This window comes from Accipiter gentilis, chromosome 30 (genome assembly GCF_929443795.1).
Source record: "Accipiter gentilis chromosome 30, bAccGen1.1, whole genome shotgun sequence".
Taxonomy (NCBI): domain Eukaryota; kingdom Metazoa; phylum Chordata; class Aves; order Accipitriformes; family Accipitridae; genus Astur; species Astur gentilis.
The window spans coordinates 8729978-8751015 of NC_064909.1; the positions used below are offsets into that span (position 1 = coordinate 8729978).

The window sequence follows — 21038 nt, forward strand, 5'->3', positions numbered from 1 at the left end:
TCCCCCACCGCCGGCCGCTGAGGTGAGGTGAGGGGCGGGGCGGGGCGGGGCGGTGAGGGGCGGGGCGGGGCGGAGCGTCTCCAGCCCGCTTCGGGCGGGCGCGCGCTCCAGCCGGCCAGCCCCGTCGCTTCGACGGCCGCCGCCGCCGCTCCAACGCGGGCGGGCGGGCGCGCGCGCAGGGCGGTGGCGGCGGGGGGAGGAGTCACGCGCCCCGGCACGCTCCGCTGGCCCGCCCCCCCTTCCCCGCCCCGCCCCGCCGCCCCCGCCCGGCCCCGCGCGGCGCTCCCGTCTCGCAGCCGCGGCGCCTGCCAGCGCCTCTCCTGCGTGCGCTCCACTTGGTACGGCCCACCCCGGGGATCATGGCGATTGATGGTAAGTAGGCCAATAACGGGCTCCTCTCGCCCCGAATCGCTCCCCTCCCCCAGCCCCCTCCTCTCCCTCTCCTCCCCCGGGCACGGGAAGGGGGGCGGCTCGGGGGGGGGGGGGGGGGGGGGAGAGGGCTGCCACCGCGGCGTGAGGCGGGGGCGCGCCGAAGCCGAGCGGCACCCCCGCCCGGCGGTGCCCGGAGCCGGGCTGAGGAGGGCGGCGGGGGGACGCCTCTTCTCTCCTCTCCCCTTCCTCCCCCCCCCAACCCGGGCCAGCCCCGCGGCGGGGCTGTTCCGTGCGTGGGGGAGAGGTGAGTGTCGCTGCTCCCTCCTCCCGTCTCCGTGCCTGGGAGCCGGGCAGGGGTAGATAATCCCTGGCGCGGTGGCCGGCATCCTTCCTCCTCCTCCTCCTCCGCCGCCGCCGCCGCCGCCTGCCCCAAGGCTGCCGGGCGTGCGCCTGTGGGCGCCGCGGTGGGGACCTGAGGAGGACGAAGGCATCCTCTCGGTGCCGTGAGCCGCCCTTGCTCTGGCGGGGAGGCGGGGGCGGGCGGCCTCCCCCCGGGGCCGGCTGAGGGGCCGGGGCTGTGCCGCCTCTGCCCGCCGCCGGGTCCGAGACCGCTGGAGCGAGGGGGTGTCTCGGAACAGCCCGCACCCTGCTTGTAAATGTCAGCTGCTGAACGTGCGCAGCCTTATCCATCCTCCCCGGAGAGACTTTGCCAACTGCTTTAAAAGTAATCGTCCCTCCCGGCCCTGAAGTCTCTGAAAACCGATTCCCCAGGCGAGGGAGGTTCCCTGCTCTCTGCCGGTGGCCCGGCTGCTGAGAGCTAACAGGCTGCACAGAAGCCTGCGTCCGCAGATCTTTCTAGTCATCACTTAACAACAACAACAGAGGAGTGAGATGTACTAGACACTTGTTGGGTTTGTTTGGAGATGATCATCTTAAAAGGCAGGGTTTCAGAGCTTTTTTTTTTTTTTTGAAACCTTCCCTCGATTCTGAGAGTAACTTTACACCTCGTTAAAAATACTTTAACAAAAATAATAGATCCCAGAACTTTGTTTCCAGCAAAAGAAGGTCCTAAGGTATGCTGCTTCCTCGACCCTGGTGTTTCTTTCTGAAAGCATCTGTTTGTTATAACTTAAAGAATTCAGGAAAACGGTGAGGGGCAAACCCCAAACTGTTCTTGTTTGTTTTGCATGTGGGATGCTTCCGTGCTGTCGGTTTCCTTGAATTAGTAATTCAGGCCTCTGTAAGAAGTTGCACTGCGCAAGCAAAGCTGCGTGTTCACCCTGTCTTGGAAGCTGTGCACACCAGGAGTCTAAGCTGGCCAGCTTTAAGTTGGCTAGGTTCTTTTCTGCTGAAAAGCCCTCTTAATATTATCAAGAAGATAGCAAAAATTTCTGCTGGGTCTGGACTTTTTACGTAACTCAAGCTTAGGGAAAAAAAATATACATCAGTCCTTCAAAATCTGTCTCTGTTTTCATTTTAGGCTGCAGTATCCCAGAAATCTGTGAGAATTTGTTAGATCTGAAAATATTCACATAATGTGAAGTTCAGTGTTTAATATTTTCAGAGGATTTAGGGCATTACTTCTTAAAGCAAATACTCATGAATGAATTAAGCAATCTAGCCTTTGAAAAGAATGCAACACTTCTCATTAGGGCCAGACTTTAGAAATAGCCCGTCTTGTGGATACTTCTGTGAAATTGCCAAAATGGGACTGAAGCTCTTGAGAAAATTGGGTGCATAGTTTACAGTTAAATGTGAGGCAGCATAAAAAAAAATCCAATCATGAAAGTGATCTGCTAGGTTTTGATTTAGTACTCTTCCCAAAGACAGAAAATGCAATCTATTTTTCTGCTGTAATCTGTAGCCGGTGTGCAGCATTCTCTTTGTTTTCAACTGAATAGCTGAATGCTATAGATTTGTTAGTAGGTGTTACAATTTTTATTCCTCATCTTGGTGTTCTCTCCCTCCTGTTTATGCAACAGTACCTTGCCTTGACTGTTTAGCAGTACTATTTCCTGGCCAGCAGTGTTTAAAAATATGAGTTTGATTTGGGCGAATACGAACTCTTGAAGTCAGGATCAAATCACAGGGCTTCCTGTCTAAAGTGTCAAAATACAAAATTTACATTGTGTCCATGTAAATTTGTAAATGTATTTAATTAAGTAAGCAGAGAAAATACTTTGCTCTGTTTTAAAGACACTGCAGTTGTCCAGGTTTTTTTTTGGTAAAGGCATGGGAAGTAAGCAAGATTGAAAATTTCTGATTGAAGAATAAATATAAAATAGCTCAAAACTCCTTCAAAGCAGGACATACACAGTTATATGTGAAGAGTGCACAAAATTAAAAGAGCTCAAATTAAAATAGGATTTGTTAGCTGCAAGAAATTAAGTGTTTCTGGTTGTTCTTAAAAAATCTGTAAGTATGCTGACCAAGCAACACTGGAAACGGTACCAGTTTACGTTGATTCTAACACTAAAAGCCCAAATTTTTTTAAAAGTGAGGCTTTTGTATCAAATGTTATAGAGAACCAGAGAGCCATTGGCCATGGCGAATGACCATTGTCATTTTGTTCAGTGACAATGCTTTGTTACTTTTTTTGCATTATGATCACTGATGGACTTTTAAAAGACAAGTATCCTTCATGTGACCAAGTTCAAAGCCCTAATTTAGTGATCGCGGGAACAGTTACATCTTTTTCTTTATAAAGTTAATGTCTGATCTCAGGAACAGTTACATCTTTTTCTTTATAAAGTTAATGTCATGGTAAAACATGTTCTTTTTTATATCTTTATAAAGACATCAGATATATAGTTAGCATAGGTCGGGCAGTCTTGGATTTGTTAGGAAACAGCGGAGGGCAACCCAATGGGAAAACTTTTGGCTCAAGTGAGTTGAGAGACTTGTATTTACAGTTATTTCAGTATATTTCTCTTCCAAAACAAAATCAGTCTTAGTATTAAGTAGGAGCTCTATTTTATGATGCAAGGTTTTTTATTGCTTAATATTTCCACTTTTTCATAGGGAAAGGCTAAATTAATCTAATGCGGAGAGTATCAGAATGGGGAGGATTGCAAATATGTTAGAAAGTAAGGCCAAACTGAAAGCAGTAGTAAGCCCAGACTGGCAGGCAGTCTGAGATTTAAGATTCTCTCACCTGCAGGTGCCCAGGCCTCAGGTCTTGTGATGGTTTGCTGGGATTGGGAAGAGAGAGTGTTGAGGAGTCACTTCTGAGAATCCTTCAGCATTGCCATGGCAATGTTTCTCATGGCAGCATTAATTTGATTTCTTTAAGCTGCTTTTCCTTTTTTGAGCAGTAGCAAAACTTTGGCACCTGCCTTAAGAGTTCTGTTGAATTGAGGTCTGGGTGAGGAGCTAGCAGCAGAAATCACATTGTGTTGCATGAAGGAGGGAAAAGAAATGTAAAGGTTGCAGTGGGGTGCTTTGTAACCTAAGGCAGAATTGCACATCTTGCATATCCTTATGAATTTACTTTTACCAGGTTCTTGGGCTGCACTTGGAACATGCTTTAACATGGTATAGGCTATACAAAAGTGTACATCTCTCAAGGAGGGGAGTACATTTAGAAATGAACCTTTTCAGATGGAGTTAATTCTTTTTTAATTTAAACTCTTTCCTATGGTTTTCATTGTGAGGAGTTTGGTGTTAAGAACTGAGAAGTAATATTAAAGAGAATAATGAGCCGTACAGATAAAAGGAATCTACTAGAGAAGAAAGAATTACAGGGTGGTGCTGTCATCTAATAAGTTGTTGCTAGAGTAATGAGACTAATGAACATGGCTTCCCATATTTTTCCCCTGTGATCCTACTAGTGTAACACTTGCCGTTCCGGCTGTAGTATGCCAAGGTCCTCGTTGTGTATCTAGGCTTGTGAATACCTCCTGAGTGTCTCTGAAGTGTCCTGAGCTCTCTGATGTTTCTGACAAGATTGTCCTCCCCATCTTTTCTCATCTGCCAGCTGTTTGGTTGGGAGCAGGCAGCTGCAGCTGTGTGTGCTGTGCGTGGATTTCTCAGCTGTTTGGCAGTCCCTGTGTTTGGTGGGGTTTGTGTTTATGTCGCATTTGACTGCTGATTTTTTATGAAATATAGAATCCTAAAAGTATTAAGTTCTTAAAACTTCCTGTCAATTTTGGCTTAAATTAGCCAGTGAATCTGTAAGCAATAGAAGGATGGGGCAGGAAACAAACTTGTTTAATTATATAACCCTCATTTCCTTGGGAAACAAAGACAAAAATTACAAAATGAACCTACTTTTTTTCTATGGATATAAGAAGAGAGAGGATTTAGAACACTGCTTCATATACATTACATGAAAACTATGCCTACTTGCAAATTGCCAGAAACCAGAACAGAAAACAAAAGAGCAATGAGCTGCGTACAGTGCTTAGGTAGGAGTACACGTGGCTCATAGGTTGAATCTGGCCCAGGGAACAGTTTTATCTTAACTTCCAAGTTACCTGGGATATTCAGGTGTCACTGCAGTGTGTACTAGAAGGGTGTAAGATGACACAGAGATCCTTAAGTTAGCACTGATCTGAATTGGCCGTAGTGCTTGTGAATCCAAGCTGGTGCAGCCAGGGCAGGGGTTGAGCAGCAGCAGAAGTATTAAATAAAGCCTAAACATAAGAAGCCGTATTTTGTACTTAGGCCCACTTTTAAACACTTTTGTTAAATGTGGGGTGGATCAAATGTCAGGTTATCGGATTTGATCAACCACACAGAATCTGTTTAATGCTGTCTTATGCTCATTCACTGTCTGTAGTGGAAACTATTCAGCAAATGTTACTCAGTATTAATTTTTTTATTGTCATTGTGAGGATGATTCCCTGCATTATTTGCTGATGGCAGTAAAACCTTGTGCTGTATGCAAAATTACCAATTTCCGGGTTGGATTTGTGTTACACTGTCATCACTGTGGTGTTATGGATCTATTGAAATAGACAGCTGTTAGGTCTCTCTTGCCTTTTAGGTAAGAGTGGGCTACCTTTTAAAAAAAAATAAAAATAAATCTAACCTCTAATGCTCTACAGACTTCTTTCTGACAAGCTTGCCATGGGCCAAGATGAAACTATCATGCTGCATATAAGAACAGTTGATGCATTCAGAGTGAAATTCTTCTTGAATTCTGTTCATTTTTAGTGCTTAGCACTTTTGCAAATTGGAACTCTTGGCGTTCAAGATGGGCATGCAGGAAAGCAATCACATAGTCGCTACCTGATTAAAAATGTTGGCTTATATTACTGCCTATCAAAATACAGGGGATCTGTAAGAGAAGAGAGTCTTGCTATCTTCTAGAGAACTTTCAACTGTTTTAACCATTAGGTCATATTTTCTCTTCACCTTATTCCCAGCCTGATTCAATTACACTTCTTGCAGCTTTTGTAGTGAATGGTGCGAGGGATCCACAGCTGATACTTTCAGGCTTTTCCTGAATATTGTCAGGTTTTGAACTGCATAAGGTAAAGGTCCTATGTTGTATATAAATGTGCACCTGGGGATTGAAGTGGATTTCAAGTCAGCATTTAATCCTCGCACTTCTTAATTTTTGAAGTATTTAACTTTTGAAGGTGGGAGATGTTTTCTGATTTCTGTGTAAAACTGTCTCTAGAGTGAGATGGAGAAACTTTGGGATGGTTTTGAAAGTTAAGTGTAAGACAGCAGTTGAGTGTTGAGTTTGTGAACTAATAGGTTACATTCTGCAGAGGAGCATATTCTTTGATGTGAAAAGTGGTAGGTTCCATATGATTGACACACATCTTACAGGTATTTTTGTTTTGTAGTCTGAAACAAGCAGTTTTTTTAAATGGTGCTAGCAGAGAAGACAGTGTGTACAGTAGGAGTTTGTATTATAAAATCAGAACATTGATTTCTAACTTTTACTCTTGAAAACTTCTGATCTTGAACACATCTGCTGCTAGTTTAATCTGATACTTATTTCTTTTATTAGTGGGTTAGACAGTAAATAGTTGTTCTTTATTCACCTGCTTACGTCCACCATCTGCTGTGTCTTTTTTCCAGGTCCAAGAGTCTTACTCTATTAAATCACTCCTCAAATGGAAACTCTTTGTGTTTTAACCATGTTATTGACTTTTTTTGCCTTTCTCAGTGACTTCTGTGGTTCTATTTTATTCTTCGAGTTGGTGGGACAGAGAAGAGACCAAAACTGCAGAAAATATACAAGATGTGGGTGCATAATAAGGATATAAAATAGCAAATTTGAGGTTTTTTTTTAACTTGCTGTCTCTGTCCTAATAAATTCAATATTGTTTGCTTTTTAGTTTGCTTTTTCACTCCTTCCAAGCATTGAACTTTAAACATTTCATTTTTTACATATGCAATATTGTTTGTAGACTAAAGTGGTAAAAAGGGTACTAAAGGAATGCAGAGATGATTTTACACCATGGGTGAGGATGGACTAATGAGTGTACGTAACCTGTTTAGGAAAAACATCATACTGATGCCAGCTGTAGAGTTGCTGTTCTGTGAAAGTCTTTTCAGCTTTGTTTATTTTCCTTTGCAGTTAGCTGTGTGTTCCTCTAAAACCAGATTCTTCCTTAAATTCAGTTCATGGTATGAGGCAATTTTTCAAGGACTGGATTCATTGGTATATGTGAGCCAGAACACTTTCATTATAGTTGCCTTTTAGAATAAATTTGTAGCTTGTTATATGAAACAGACTAGCATAAGAATGGGTTTCTTAACTATCTTGTATTTGAAGCAAAAGCATTAGTATTTCCACATGCTTCAGACACGTTAACATTAACAGTGTGTTAGGCTTTATCACTTGTATCCCATTTTACTTTTCTGCACTGTAACACCGCTATTTTATGCATTTGCTGCACAGCACTGTTGTTTCCTTCTCGTTCGACAATCCTGCATGCTCGAGGCAGCTGGCCAGCCTTACCTGTGATCTGTAGATTGACAATGACTGTCTGACCTGGGGTTACAGAGCAGGAGTGGAGGAGCTCTGCTGAAATGCACGTCCCTTGCCCTTGCTGTGCGTGAGCAGCAGCTACTCCTCTGTAATTTGGCAAGGTGGGCTCTCAAGGGCTGTAGTGGATGCTGTGCCCCTCACCCTGTTCCTGCTACTCAGCCTGCACGGTGTTGTCATTCTGCACTGGAATTCCATGGACTTGTTGAGGGAAAAAATAGTTGTCTAATGTTGAATAAAATATTAAGTGAATGTTTGTTGAATGTAGTCCAAACTTGGGAAAATGCTAATTAAAATACAATCCTCAGCAGGAAAGTAGTTTATCATATAAAGAGTATGTCCCAAGACTTACACCCAATGACAAAGACTTCGTGATATGATGTAATGTTCTGCTGCAGCTACTAACATGGATTTGTTGCTGAATTGAAGAATAACATATCTTATACAGCCTAAGTTGCACCATGGTATTGATACTGGAACTGAGGCTGTGTGACATGTTTGTTGAAGGGATGGAATAAATGGACCCTCGCCGAGTTTGTGGGTGACGCCAGATAAGGGAGCAGTTAGTGAGCTGGAGGGCAGGGCTGCTACCTGGCAGGTGCTCAGCAAGCTGAAAGAATGGGCTGAAGGGAACTGCATAAACTTCAACAAGGACAAATGAAAAGTCCAAGTCCACGCAGCACTACAAGCTGTGGACAGACTGGCCAGGAGCAACTCTGCATGAAAGAACCCGAGGGTCCTGGTGAACAGCATGTTGAACATGGACCAACCATGTGCCTCTGACCTGTATCCAGCTGTGTAAACCCAGTATGAGAGAGACTGACAAACTGGAGAGACTCCAGCAGAGTGCCGCTGAGATGGTGCGGGACTGGAGTGCATGGCATATGAGGAGAGGCTTGGGAGAGATGTTTGTGTAGTCTGGGGAAGCCTGAAGGGGGGCCTCTTACTGCAGCCTTTCATTGTGTAAGGGGGTCTAAGAAATGGAGATGGGTTCTTCGGATGCACAGAGAAAGCCCATGAGGCAATGGGTGTGAGCTACATCAGGGGAGATCCTGACAGGCTACAAGAAAGAAGTGCTCACCGTGAGAGGGGTGACACCTTCCCTTGCCTTCCCCTTGGAATCAGTAGTGCCTGGAGAGGTCATGGAATCTCCGTCCTTGCAGAACGTAGTTGGTTGAGGCCCAGAGGAACCTCCCGTAAAGGTGGTCCTGTTCTGAAGTCTCTCAGAGCGCCAGAGGTTGTTCCCAACCTAAATCACTCTATTATAATTGCTGTGTTAAATTTCCTAGACAATTATTTTCAGCACCTAGTAGTGGAGTTTCAGCTAAAGTCCAAACATAGTAGAACTTTGAGGTTTGAATTGTACTAGTTTTAAAAAGACATAAAATTTAATCAATACAGAATTCACGTGGTGCTTTATCTTCTTTGATGTACAAGATTTCATCTTTTTGGTGTGATAGTCATCTTGGTAAAGAGAAACTTGGTATACAAAATCTCTATCCTAAATTGAGAAAATTAAACTTCATCAGGTGTTTCAGCTGCCTCTAAAACATCTGGGCATTCTGTTTGTGCTAAATGTTTGAATGATTTAGATTTTAGGGCCACGAGATGGTGGTCCTTGCTGAAGAAAATTTAAATGTTTTGTTGAATGTGCAGTTCTAAAATTACTTCATCTTTCATTATTTCTCATTTTACTTCCATTGTCTGAAATTATGGAAAGCTTTATGTCCCCAGATGGGCTTTTTGTATTCTCAGATTTCATTTTGCACAAAGTATTATGTAGTTTTATATGCAAACTCACTTTAAACTGTTAAATAGGAGATCATGTTCATAGTCAAGATGAAATAGAATTAATAATAATTTATACCTAAATCAAACTTAAATTTTATTTAACTGTAAAAGTATGGTGACCTACCACTATATTAAAATCAATTACTTTAACGTCCAAAGGCTGTAAAATTTAAGCAGGTCATACCACTGAACCTTTGGGATTTGTGGGTTAACCAACACAAAACTAGTCTTTCAGACTGAAATGCTAAATTAGCAATTGACATCTTGCCATCATGCAGAATGTTTTCATATTTTCAGTTTAATTTCTTCCAATGACTAGGTTATTCAAAGCTGAGAGACTTCTTGGGAGTTGGGAAGACAGAAAACTTGTGTTCCTTTGTTGATCTGTGAGTAAAAGCAAGGTGTCAATAGTGTATTAGTTCCACAGTTTTGAAGAGCACTAGAGAAAAGAAGAATCTGCCCAGGTGACTTGAGGATAATATTTCATGTGTTTAATAAATTGGTTAATTTAAAATATAAAAGATGCTTGCTTCAACTTCATTTTCAAAACACATAGGTAATTTGATGTATTTTTATTTAAGTTGATTTCCATCCAAAAGCAGTTTGGAAAAAGAGTAGTAGATTAATCACCTATTAAGTAAGAAATATAATTCAGCATTTTCTAACAAAATAAAAAGGAAAAAATAATAATCCTGAATGAATGCATGTTAAATTGTATAAATTTACTATATAGCCTTGTGGTCAATAAAAAGTAACATGAGGATTAATGTAAAGGCATTATTTAGTGGAGCACCGTCGTATTTTAGCTTCTACGTGATTGAAAAAAGATAGCTTTCTTTAGAAAACAGTAGGTAGCAATGCAAAATCCAAACTTAAAAGCAGTATTTTATGATGAGACTTCAAGCTGGTTGATTTAACTGAGGACAGTATATAATTAAAATCTAATGCTGCTCACTGTTCTTCTCTCGGTCATTTCTAGGTGAATCTTAATTTTTAACTAACTGTCTAGCATCTGTGTAATGAAAAATTCTTTTATTTTTTTTCAGTAATTTTTATTCTTCTTCACTGCTGAATTTAAGTCTATTGGGGGAAGAAAATCTAAGGAGAAGAGTTTCAGTCACTCTTTTATAGCCTGAAGATGATTGCAATGACTTTAAAGAAGATGGTAATCTTCTCCCAAAGTTTGTTATTTTAAAAAGGCTTGTTGTCATAAAACCAGATTATTTTTTTTTTTACATAACATTTTGTTATGTTTTCCTTCCAAAATGTTTTCTGAATGAAAACTATATTGGCCAGCTTCTAGAATGCACTGAAAAGAAGTAGTTATTTTATTGCTATTATAGCTGGGTTTTGTAATGGTGATGACTATACAAAACTCATGGGATCATCAGACTCATTGATACTTGATTTCCCATTCAAGAGTATCTTTAAGGCTTGTATTTCATATTACTGAATATGAAAAAAAGTATGTTGACATAAAATGAGGATTCTTTTTAACTTCATACCTCACAGACATTTAATTTTATTTTAGAAGAGTTATGTTTTACTCCATTTTTTGATTCCTTTTATACTTTTTTTCCTCTTAATATATACATTTCCTACAGTTATTTCTTTAAAATGTAAATTTAACTACAAATACAGGTATCTTCTTAAAGCTTTTACACCATCTGTTAGTGTTATCAATTACGAGTTTTAAATATTAGTTTATATTATATCATAATATCCTTTATTATATGGCTTAATTCCTTTATTATGGAATGAAGAAGAGTAATAAGTGCTATATAATGTATTTCCACATTCTTGAGATGGAAAGAATTTTGTTATCAGAGTCTAGTGAAGTGTTTGGAGGATAGTAGTGATTAATGCATATGGAATAGATGTTTTGTGAGTTTTTGGAACTGTCTGTTTTGTATTTTCATGAGGTTGCAGGGAACTGGGTATGAAGACCTAGGCAGTTCCCTTCAGTTCTGTACTCATATACATGCAGTCTTTTGTCATCAGTGGAAAAAGGCCTAGTGGGCGTTAGGGTATGGTTAAGATAGGCCATGGCTTGGTATAGCTTGGAATGTTAAGGTTTGACCGCAGGACCTGTCATTCCAAACTACATTAATTTAAAAGCGAAGAGGATCATGAATGCTGTAAATGCATTCAGTATAAAGTAATCATAATTAAAAAAATCAACTCTTCCAATAATTTCTAGATACCATCAAAAGAATCTCTTCAACAGTTTGTACCTGCCTGTTCCTCCTTCTGCAAGGCTTAACAATAGCTTGTTTCATGTCCTGTCCCTGTATCACACCTTCCTCTTTCAACATGGTTGGCTGAATGTATTCTCCTTCCTTTGTGGATTCCTTCATTGCCCTCACTAGGTATATTATGTGTTGATGTTTTGTTTACTCCTGTGATTCTAGCACTAAAATGTTTTTTATTAAAAATACCAGGTAAACCCCAGGCTTTCTCTCTCTTTTTTTTTTTTTTTGTTTGTTTTGTTTTTACCATGGAAGATAATAACAACATTATTTTGGCATTCTATTATGTTACAAATATTTTTGATATTTTGAGAATTCTTCTGTAGATGCTAGTTCCCTCAGAACAGGGAATAATGATTTATACTTGGGGAAATGTTAGTGTGGCTTCAGTTAGTTTGCTTGTGTTTGTGTAAAAATTCTATGCAAGACTTTTCAAACTGCACCATCATTAGTACTATTAAGCCAAAGGTACATTTATTGTTTTTTCCAAAGAATATCATACATAAATTGAAAACTTGTTGAATCAAGCTTTTGCATTTTTATTAAATGACATGGTTTTACAGCTTTTTCTTTTACACTGTTCATAAGCCTTTTTAAGAAGCCAAATACATTTTATTTGTTAATATTTTCTAATGATTTATTTCCACATAGGTGGAGAACGAACTTGTGGTGTACATGAGCTAATCTGCATTAGAAAAGGTAAGCAATGATTTGTGAACGTGAACTTCTGAGCTTGTGAATAGTACTGGTGTGAAATCTGCTACCTAATGTTACAATATTAGGTTTTTTGGATCTTAGCATTGCATCTTTGTGTTGCAAAATCTTTTGATGCTGATGCTGTCAATGAAAAAAAGAAATAAAATGTGAAGTTCCAAAATAAAATTTGAATTTTCTCAAGAAGGAAAAATGTGCTCTTCCAATATTCACTGAGTTACACGGAAGTTGTTAATGTTGTTCAGCTGTGATAGGAAGCCACAAAAACTTTGATCTTTGCCTTGTTCAGATATTTGTAGGATGATTTTATTTTTAGTAGTAATAGAAAGTTGTGAGGGTTTTTTCAACAACTGGTGTAATGGACTGGCAATCTCTGCCTATGTTTTCAGTTGAGACCCTGATGACTCAAACTTCTTTGAAAACAACTGTATTAGTAATGAAAGCAGTAATTAATAGAGCCTGAAACAGAGCTGTGCTCAAGAGAGGACTTTTATAGGTTTAAAGCTGAGTTACAATGACAGAAGTTGAAGTTTGACGGTACAGCTCAGCTGATACAATGACTAGATATAGTTCTGTTTTCTTGTCCCTTTTGCCAGCCCTGTGCTTCTTTCTGTGGCATTGCTATTGAACCTCTGTGTTCTGATGTGAAAGCTAATCTTAACCAAAAAAACCCTGAAAAGTTTCTTCAAGGATTAGTTTCTTGCATTGACTCACTGTTAGGTCAGAAGAGTCTCAGTGCTTTCAAATGGAAAGGAGTAAGAAAGTGTGGCGGGAGAGGAGGAGGGCTGCAAGACTCTTGACAACTAAGTGTTAGACTGGCTCAATAGTATTGTCAAACCATGTCGTGCTTGGTGGCAAGAAATTTTGTTTGACTTCTGAACAGAACTTAGTTTCTATTGCATTCACTTAAAGGTTTTAGTAAAATGAGGGGTTTTTTAAACATTTACTTAATATCTCCTAACCTCAGAATTAAGTCTACCAGTTAAGGTGAAAAATAGCTTTATCATCACAAGTCATCTTTTCCAAATATCTATTAAAAGAATAATTGGGTGTTGTATGTGGTTTGACAGTACTGTAATTAAAAACAATTTTCTGCTTTTTTAAACTGTAAATTGTTTCATTCTTGCTTTTTTAATTCGTTTTCATTTGGGGGTGTACTTTTTCCTTATTATGTTTTGGGGAGGGGGTTTTGTTGTTTTGTTGTTTTTTTTAAAACTTCTTTATTGCTATCTCTGTTTTTCTGTTGGTGTGTAAGTTGGTACACACAGTGTTCTGTATTCCTTCTGTAATAGGCTCTGTTTTTCTTTCTGAATTATGAAACTCATTGGAAGTTCAGGAAGCCTACTGATAAAGTTTCAAAAATCTATTAATCTTGCTAATCTCTATTTATTTCAGGGTACTGTAGTGATTTTAAGAAAAACAATTTTTCTACGCTCTTGGAGGCAGTGCTGTATGTTTTTTAATGTTATTGCTGGGAAACTAAATTGAAAAGACGTGCATTGTTTTTTAATGTTCTATGTTATGTTTGAACACTAGATTCTAGGCTCCGTTTGCCATTGATATGATATTATAAACATATTTTTTTTTTTAGAAACAGTTGCATGGAACCTATGTTTTAGCATTGGTGGTTATAAATTAGCTTAGGGATAAGCATGATTAAAAGAGAAGTATCCTCTTAGTGCCGTTTATACCTGCCACATTTTGGGTTCCTTTTTTCTTCATATGAGTTTCTATGTGTATTCTAACCTTGTGTGCCCCTACGCCCAGCCATGTCACTGGCAAATTTCTCCTTGTAGTGTGTGGAGCTGGGTGCATTCTTGTCTGTCCTCTCTCCCTACTTGAGGTGTACATATAAAGCAGAAGATGCTTGCCATCATACTTCAAGTCTTCCAGTCGTGTAGTGTTTTGATTACTTTATCTAAGACTTTACATCATCTGATATGCATTCAAGATGTTTTTATTGTCTGACCAATGGCCAGGCTCCAAAGGATTACTTTATTTGCTAGTTGTCCAGGCCTGCTTGTTTGCCAGGATCAGAGTGCATGCTCAAGGTCTGTATTGACCTCCTCAGAATAGGAAGGCCTTTCCAAGCAGAGAATTCCTGGCTACCAGCAGTCTGGAGCTAGTCAAATCAGACCTTCCAGCTCTGTCTTTAGTGCCACTGGGTACTCATTTCAAGCTTATATAGGATCGAGTTGAAAAGTTTCGTGGCATAGAGGTCTTCCTCTTCACCATCTCTTGGCTGCACCATGAAAAGCCAAGCATTTTTTGGTCTGTGAGCTCATGGTGGAAGTTTGGTAGACAAATTAAGTATTCACATTGACACATGGATAATTCCCTGTAGTCTTGCCTGGTGCTAGGCAAGATTGCACTGTCCCCCTCTCCTTTTTCACTGGTGTCTGTGTGACTGTGGCACCAGGAGAGTACACCCCGGCACTCCTATCATTCATTCATTTTTTACCGAATGCTGTCTATGAGGCTTTGAGAGTTGGTGCAGTGTTTGACAAAATGGTTCTGCATTTGCTGTTTGCCTGAAAGCTTCCCATGCTTTCTGCCAGGTGATGGTAGGTAACTCTGCCAGGTGACTGTAGCTAGAGTGCCTGTGGGGAACCTCTGAAAGAAAGATTAGTAGTAAATAGCCAGCATAAGTAACTAGAATTCTTAGAGATGCCAGTGCACATTTGTGCTTTGCTTGTCTGTCCATCTTTCTCATAGTCTCTCCAAGTATGTTGTTGTTGAGAAGCAACTAATATGATAAACAGTGATGTTCCATCTTATTTTTCCTCTACTGAATAAGGAAAAGGGAAAAGCAAGCAAGCTTGTGTCTTCTATGAATAATGCACAGGAAAACTTTCCGGTTTCAAGTGATGGAGTGTAGTTAGAATTTATATGGGGATTATATGACTTGAAGAACACCTGTTGCTGGTGATTAATTTTTCTTTCTGGTTAGCAAAATAACACATTCCTAAATTGTCTTGTTCTTGCCTGCCCATTCATTTTTTCTACAAAAATAGGAACCTTGGTGTATCAGATGATGAAATGTGGAAATGGACCAGAAAGGTCTGCAAGGCTATGTGTGACCACACCATTTAGCTCGAATTATTTAATGGTAACTTCTTATCTATGTATGAAGGCGTAAGTGTAAAAAAAACCACCAACAAACAAACCAAAGCTTAAAAAGGAAATATCTGCTCTGAGAATATTCAGTTGTTAAAATGAAAATAATCTGAAACCTCACTTTTCATTTTTTGTGAGGTTTTGTATTTCTCAAATTAGCCAAAACAATGGAACAGGCTTTTTTATGTTCATTATCTTCAATTTTTTTTAGGTACTCTAGGCTGCCATACTGGGACTGCAAACAGTTGCACTTTCATTTAAAAGCATCATTAAAACTTCTTTGATGTTAACAATGTTTCCACTGAAATAAATAAAACTAATTTGGTTTGTAGATTTATTTTTAAGAGTCTTTCTAAGACTCAAAGATTTGCAAGTACCAGTTATAATGCTTATTGAATATCTGAGATTATCTGAATTCTAGTGTAAATATGATACCAATACAGTATCAATGCAGAACTCAGATTTGCTAACCAAAGGTGTAGCAATTGTCTAGCACAGGCCTGCCTCCATGTCACATAATGTTGTTACAGCTTCATAGTTGCCCAAGATAGACTGTGGTGGGTCCACTTCTAGTCTGCACAAGAAGGATTAAAGTACTTTTATAGTGTTTTGCTTGTTCAGTTTCCTTTTAGCAGATTCATACATTTTTGAGAAGAATCTGCAAAGAGCTGGTCAGGAGTAAGAAGACTGATAGGCTTTTCTGGAAAGCCTTAAAACCTAATTTGTATGTATTTTAAAATAGAGGCTTTTTCTATATGCGTACTTATAGGGGGTGCGTGTCCTGCAAATGTGCATATTTTTGTGGCCATTATGTAACATCTAATAGCTGCAAAATGGAGAACAAGTCACTTTCCAGCTATAGAAAAGAACTTTAAGTTATGATTAGTTATTACAGAAGTTCAGTAATACAGCACCGAAATTTGTGTCTCCTGTGTTTAACATAGCTAAGTGGTTGAACTGTTTGTGTGATTTTGTATTTACACTTTGTCAAATTCTGGATATTGGAAAAAGGAAGAAGGTATTTTTGCTTTTGTTATAAATTAACTTCTTGTTTACTTCTGTTATTTAATGCAAGTTTATTTTATGTACACACACATATTCAAATTCTTCTTGTCTGACAATACAAATTGAAGGCTTGGCTAAGGAAAGAAGAGTCATGCATAGTTTAGTTAGTAGTGACTGAGTCATTTCATTCAGTCACTTAGGGTTCTTGACAACAGAAGAAGGTGACAGGATTTTTCTGAAATTACTCAGTTAAAAGTTTCCCTTTTTGCTGGCTATTTTCCTAACACGTTTTTGAGAGAGTCGTGAAAGTTACATTAAATTGTTCTTTTGGTTATTTGCTATGGACATAAAAGAATCTAGGGAACCTGACATCAGACTTCAGAAAAATATTTCTTTTTTTGGCTGTGTAATGCACTGTAGCTAGGCTGCTAGTCTCACTGGGAACTGACTGTTGTTAGATGTACTAATGTTTTAATTAAGGCTGTTTTGAGGTTCTGTTTATACAGATGAGACAGACTTGTGTGAGTGTTTATGATATTGAGCTATAACTGAAGAAGAACCCTCTTTAATATATTCTGATATGTGTAATATTCACTGTGCAACGTGGAGGTGACATTAAAGCAGAAAATGTATGGCCATATTATTTTTAGGTCTCTTTCACCTTTCATTGTTCATTTGTGTATTTTTGAAGTAATGCAAAGTGATACTTCTAACTCAGCAATGTATTTTGTATTTAATTCATGGAAATGTAGACTGAGTATCTGAGTAAGGTCTGAGTTGTACAGATTTTTAAAAATTATTTTTTAAGCCTTTTTTTCTTTTCCAAACATTCTTCTCTTTCTATTGTTGTGGCAGTCTTGCAAACAAAGGAAATTATTCAGCAAACTGCCTTTGTGACTAATAATGGAAAAGAAGTGCTCTTTAATATGCAAAAGAAAGAAGTTGCAAAAAGAGCAACGTCTCTGGCTGACAATGAAAAATGTCACTTGTAATAATAATTTTGAAAAGATAAGAAGATATGAATTTTTGTTTTGTCAGAAGTATATTTTAAGTAGAACTGTGTCCTCTTCAATGTTCTGGTCAACTATCCTTATCCATTTGCATGTATCTGAATGTTAAGTTGCCAACTGCATTTAATTCAAATGGAAAAAAATAATATTTATTCATGAATTTCATTTTACAAGTAGAAAGATTATTTTACTGAAGGTCAGCTGCATCTGATATTCAAGTTATATTACAGTTTTTATGATAATCTACACTAAGTGCCTCTGAAAAAGAAACAAAATAATTTTTCCCCCTTCTTTCTGCTGTCATCCAGTTGGTAGAACTTCTTGTTCTTCAAGAGAAAGGTGATACCACAGATGGTAGCAAATTTCTTTCAATTAGGTAACCCCACATTAATGTAAAACATTATAAATATACATTGTTTCTACTCATTTAAGAGTTCAGATGTGGACAGTACAAAGTGCAGTGCATTTCCTCTTTTTACAGAGATAGGAATAAAAACTCTTCATTAAAAAGTATACACAATTAAAGGTACTTTTATAATATACACAGAAAATAGTAATTAATCTGTTCATAACTGTGCACTAGTTAATTTTTAATAGACAAATACATATTTTTTTCCAGGCTAGAAGAAATTTTGTGTCCTTTATCCCATGAATACTAAATTTAATAGATCTGGGAGATAATATAGAAGTATGAATACATATTAAAAAAAATGAAAGTAGTAATTTTAGAATTAACAACACCGGGATATATACTAAGTTTTGCACTCTGTTGGAAAGCTAATCTGTATTCATACGTTTTGGACTAGAGAAAATTTAATACGAAGTAAGTATTTTTCTTTGAGATTGTTGATGTCCATACAGGAAGCAAAGTAATGTTTCTGTGTGTTCTCCTGTGTTTGGAGTCTTCTGGAAAGCAGCAGCTACTGGGATCACTTAATTGCAACTATCAGAGTACCTTTTCTTCTGTAGCAAGTTTTGTATGTAAGAACTTTGCTATATCCAAACCCTGGCATTTCTTCACTTAAAATGTTCGTATAATCATTTTTTACTGCACAGTACTTTGCTATGTATCCTAGTTAATCACTGTGCTGTTCAGAAATCTGCATCCTGGCTTGTTTCACACTTTGTTATTAATTGCAGCGGCTGATAGGAAAAATGTGGTTCTAAGAGATTTTTATTACATAGATTTTTTTTTTTTCCCCCAGTAGTGGAGAGCTACTCTGTAGTAGCTATGAACTTTCAAACCACAAGTCTCTAGACCCCTGCAGGTCTTTAATACTTTTGCACTGGGAGGATTATTTGAGAGTGCCATTAAAAGTCTATAATCACAGCTGTTCTCTTACCCACTGTGTTGAGAATACAGTCTTGTAATATGCTATGTAATTGCAGCAGATTATTGGGATTTGGAGGTAATGAAAATGATTCCATGATCTATGTCTATTCTAAGTAGCAATGAGATGCTTCCTTCGCTGTTTCTTTTCAGAGATTTCTGTTGTGAGATACTGCTTAATAGGAGATGAATTCCATGTTAGAGAGAAAAGGCATTGAGGGACTGGTAAATCAGCAGGGGTGGCAGGCTGACAACTTCCTCAGCCCATAAGGGTTTAGGAATTAAAAGATTTCTGTCAAAAGTTTAAATCTCCATCTCAGACTATGGTTTCTGTTATTCCTAAATTCTTTCTTACATCAGTGATATTTTGGAGCCCAGGGTCCTCTTTTTCCTATAATTAAATTTATCTCCAAAAGGCAGTTTTAGTATGGTATTTTAAAAGAAAGGGAAAGGAATCCTGTAAATGATGATCTGCAGAGGCAGTACTAGTGTTGCTAGAAGTGGTTTTGTGCAGTTATGTATGTGATTAGTTAACTTGCTGAACCAAGCCCTTTTTAACACAAACTATAATTTATGAAATATATTGAATTCTTATTTGATGTAAATATTTAGTCAAATAATTTAATTGCTCATAATAAAATTAAATAAATTATTTTTTTAAAATTAAAATACATTCTAGACTTTTAATTAAAATACATTCCTGTGTGAAGGAAGTCCTGGAATCTAGATGTTAAAATGTATTTTTTCTTACTAGTCCCTGTAATTAGATGTTAAGAAAACGAAGGGGAAAAGAAGTTCTGGTTTATCTCTGTAGCAGTGCAGATTATCCTTCAGCCAGTATGAAGTGACATAAACCAAATGGTGAAAAAAGTTTATATTATTCCTGATAACTTTCCACTGCAATAAAAGTGGTGGTGGAGTTAGACCAGCATAGCCATTGCGATACAGTAATTGCAGTAAATTTTTTTTATGTAAACAAGGACATATATTTTTTTACTTAATGTTAGGTGTATGTCATTTTTTAATAAATTAACCTTTAAATGGCATTGTTTATCACTTCAGATAATGTGAGTTTTCTGTTTTCCCCAGTATTACTTTGAAAGGTTTATAAATAAAATTTTTAAAGGGCATTGTTGTTCCAAATAGAAAGTTAAATAAGCACTTCCATCCCAATTTTATTCTGTCAGTCTTTCAAAACTTCTGAAAGGTTCATGTTACTCAAAATCGTTAATTATTTTCTTATTTAGGAAATGCAATGCTCTTTTCAGTTCTGCATTGAAATTCAATTGTCATTCAAGGTTTATGTTCATTTAAAATCACATGTCACTCAGTAATATATTCAATATAGAGATTTGAAGTGTTGAAATACAGGTAGCTCATGTTGCACATACTTGTAATTTGTACTGGAAAACCTGTAAACTTGCTGTATAACAAAGTGCAAGATGCAGGAGAAAAAAATGTAGGAAGGAACATCATAAGACTAGCAGTATAACGTGTATTTAACATAATACACTGACAAACATAGCCATTAGCAGTGGGCTAAGTTAAGAAGTCTGTGCTGGAGAAGAAAGGCAGAATACAAGTTTTAATTGAAGGGGACAGCATCCTTATACAGGAAAGTTTCAGTTTTAATGTTACCTAAATGTAGCTAAAAATTTAAAAACATTAATAGATGAGAATTAATTGCATGTATTAAGTTGAGCTAAAACACTTCTGATGCTTGTTTTGGCAAAATAGAAAAGATATGGGTAAATTTGTAGAAAGGAATTACATAGTTCTGGTGTTTTATATGAGAGAAAGAAGAAAGATGAATACAGAATAAAACAGGAAGCATAGGAAATACGTTTGGAATTTTGTTTTTTGCACATTTAATAAAATGTTTAGAGGGAATTCTGAGTTCATTGTCTGTCATTGATTTTTAGCAGAAACATCAGCTAGTCAATTTTTATGGCAAAGTTGCTTCTGTTTTTTCTATGGGAAAGCATTCTAATAGTAATGTCAGCAGCCACATAGAGTTTATCTTGTTTATAAAACAGTGTAGCTAGTCAAGAATTCGATTTTTTAAGTCTTCTAACAAAACACTGGATAAAATATTGCCCCCTGTAGGTGTAGCATTTTGTCTAGGTAAACTAGGTTCTATTCACTTGTGATTGCTTCTTCAACTACTCCAGCAAACAGGAAGACAATAATTCTGCTAAATTATTGTGGAACTTTGTGTATTGAGTTTACCTTGTCAAAGAAAAGCTGTTTAGAAAGAGCACAAAATCGTAGGTAGCCTTCAAATTCAGTTACTTATTTTAGAGAAGAGACCATCCTATATAATTAGTCATAAAAGAAAAAAATATTTACATGTAAACTGACACATACAAAAGTACAGTTCTTATTCCTGTTGAGTAATCAGTCAGACCAAAGTATTTTACTACTGAGCTGACTCAGGTATAGAGGGTTTTATTTGTTTTTTTCCATTATGACATGAGTTGTCTATGAGAAATAAATATGTA

At 38.0% G+C, this 21038-nt stretch overlaps 1 protein-coding gene across 3 annotated transcripts in view; it reads left to right on the plus strand.

The window, feature by feature from the left end:
• The first annotated feature begins 269 nt into the window (after positions 1–269).
• Positions 270–21038, plus strand: part of SYT14 (synaptotagmin 14) — a 93179-nt gene continuing 72410 nt past the window's right edge. For all 3 annotated transcript variants that reach the window (XM_049833992.1, XM_049833993.1, XM_049833994.1), the window contains exons 1-2: positions 270–372; positions 12013–12060. In XM_049833992.1, coding sequence (XP_049689949.1) covers positions 360–372; positions 12013–12060 — 61 coding nt within the window. In that variant the 5' untranslated portion in view covers positions 270–359. The remainder of the gene's footprint in view (positions 373–12012; positions 12061–21038) is intronic.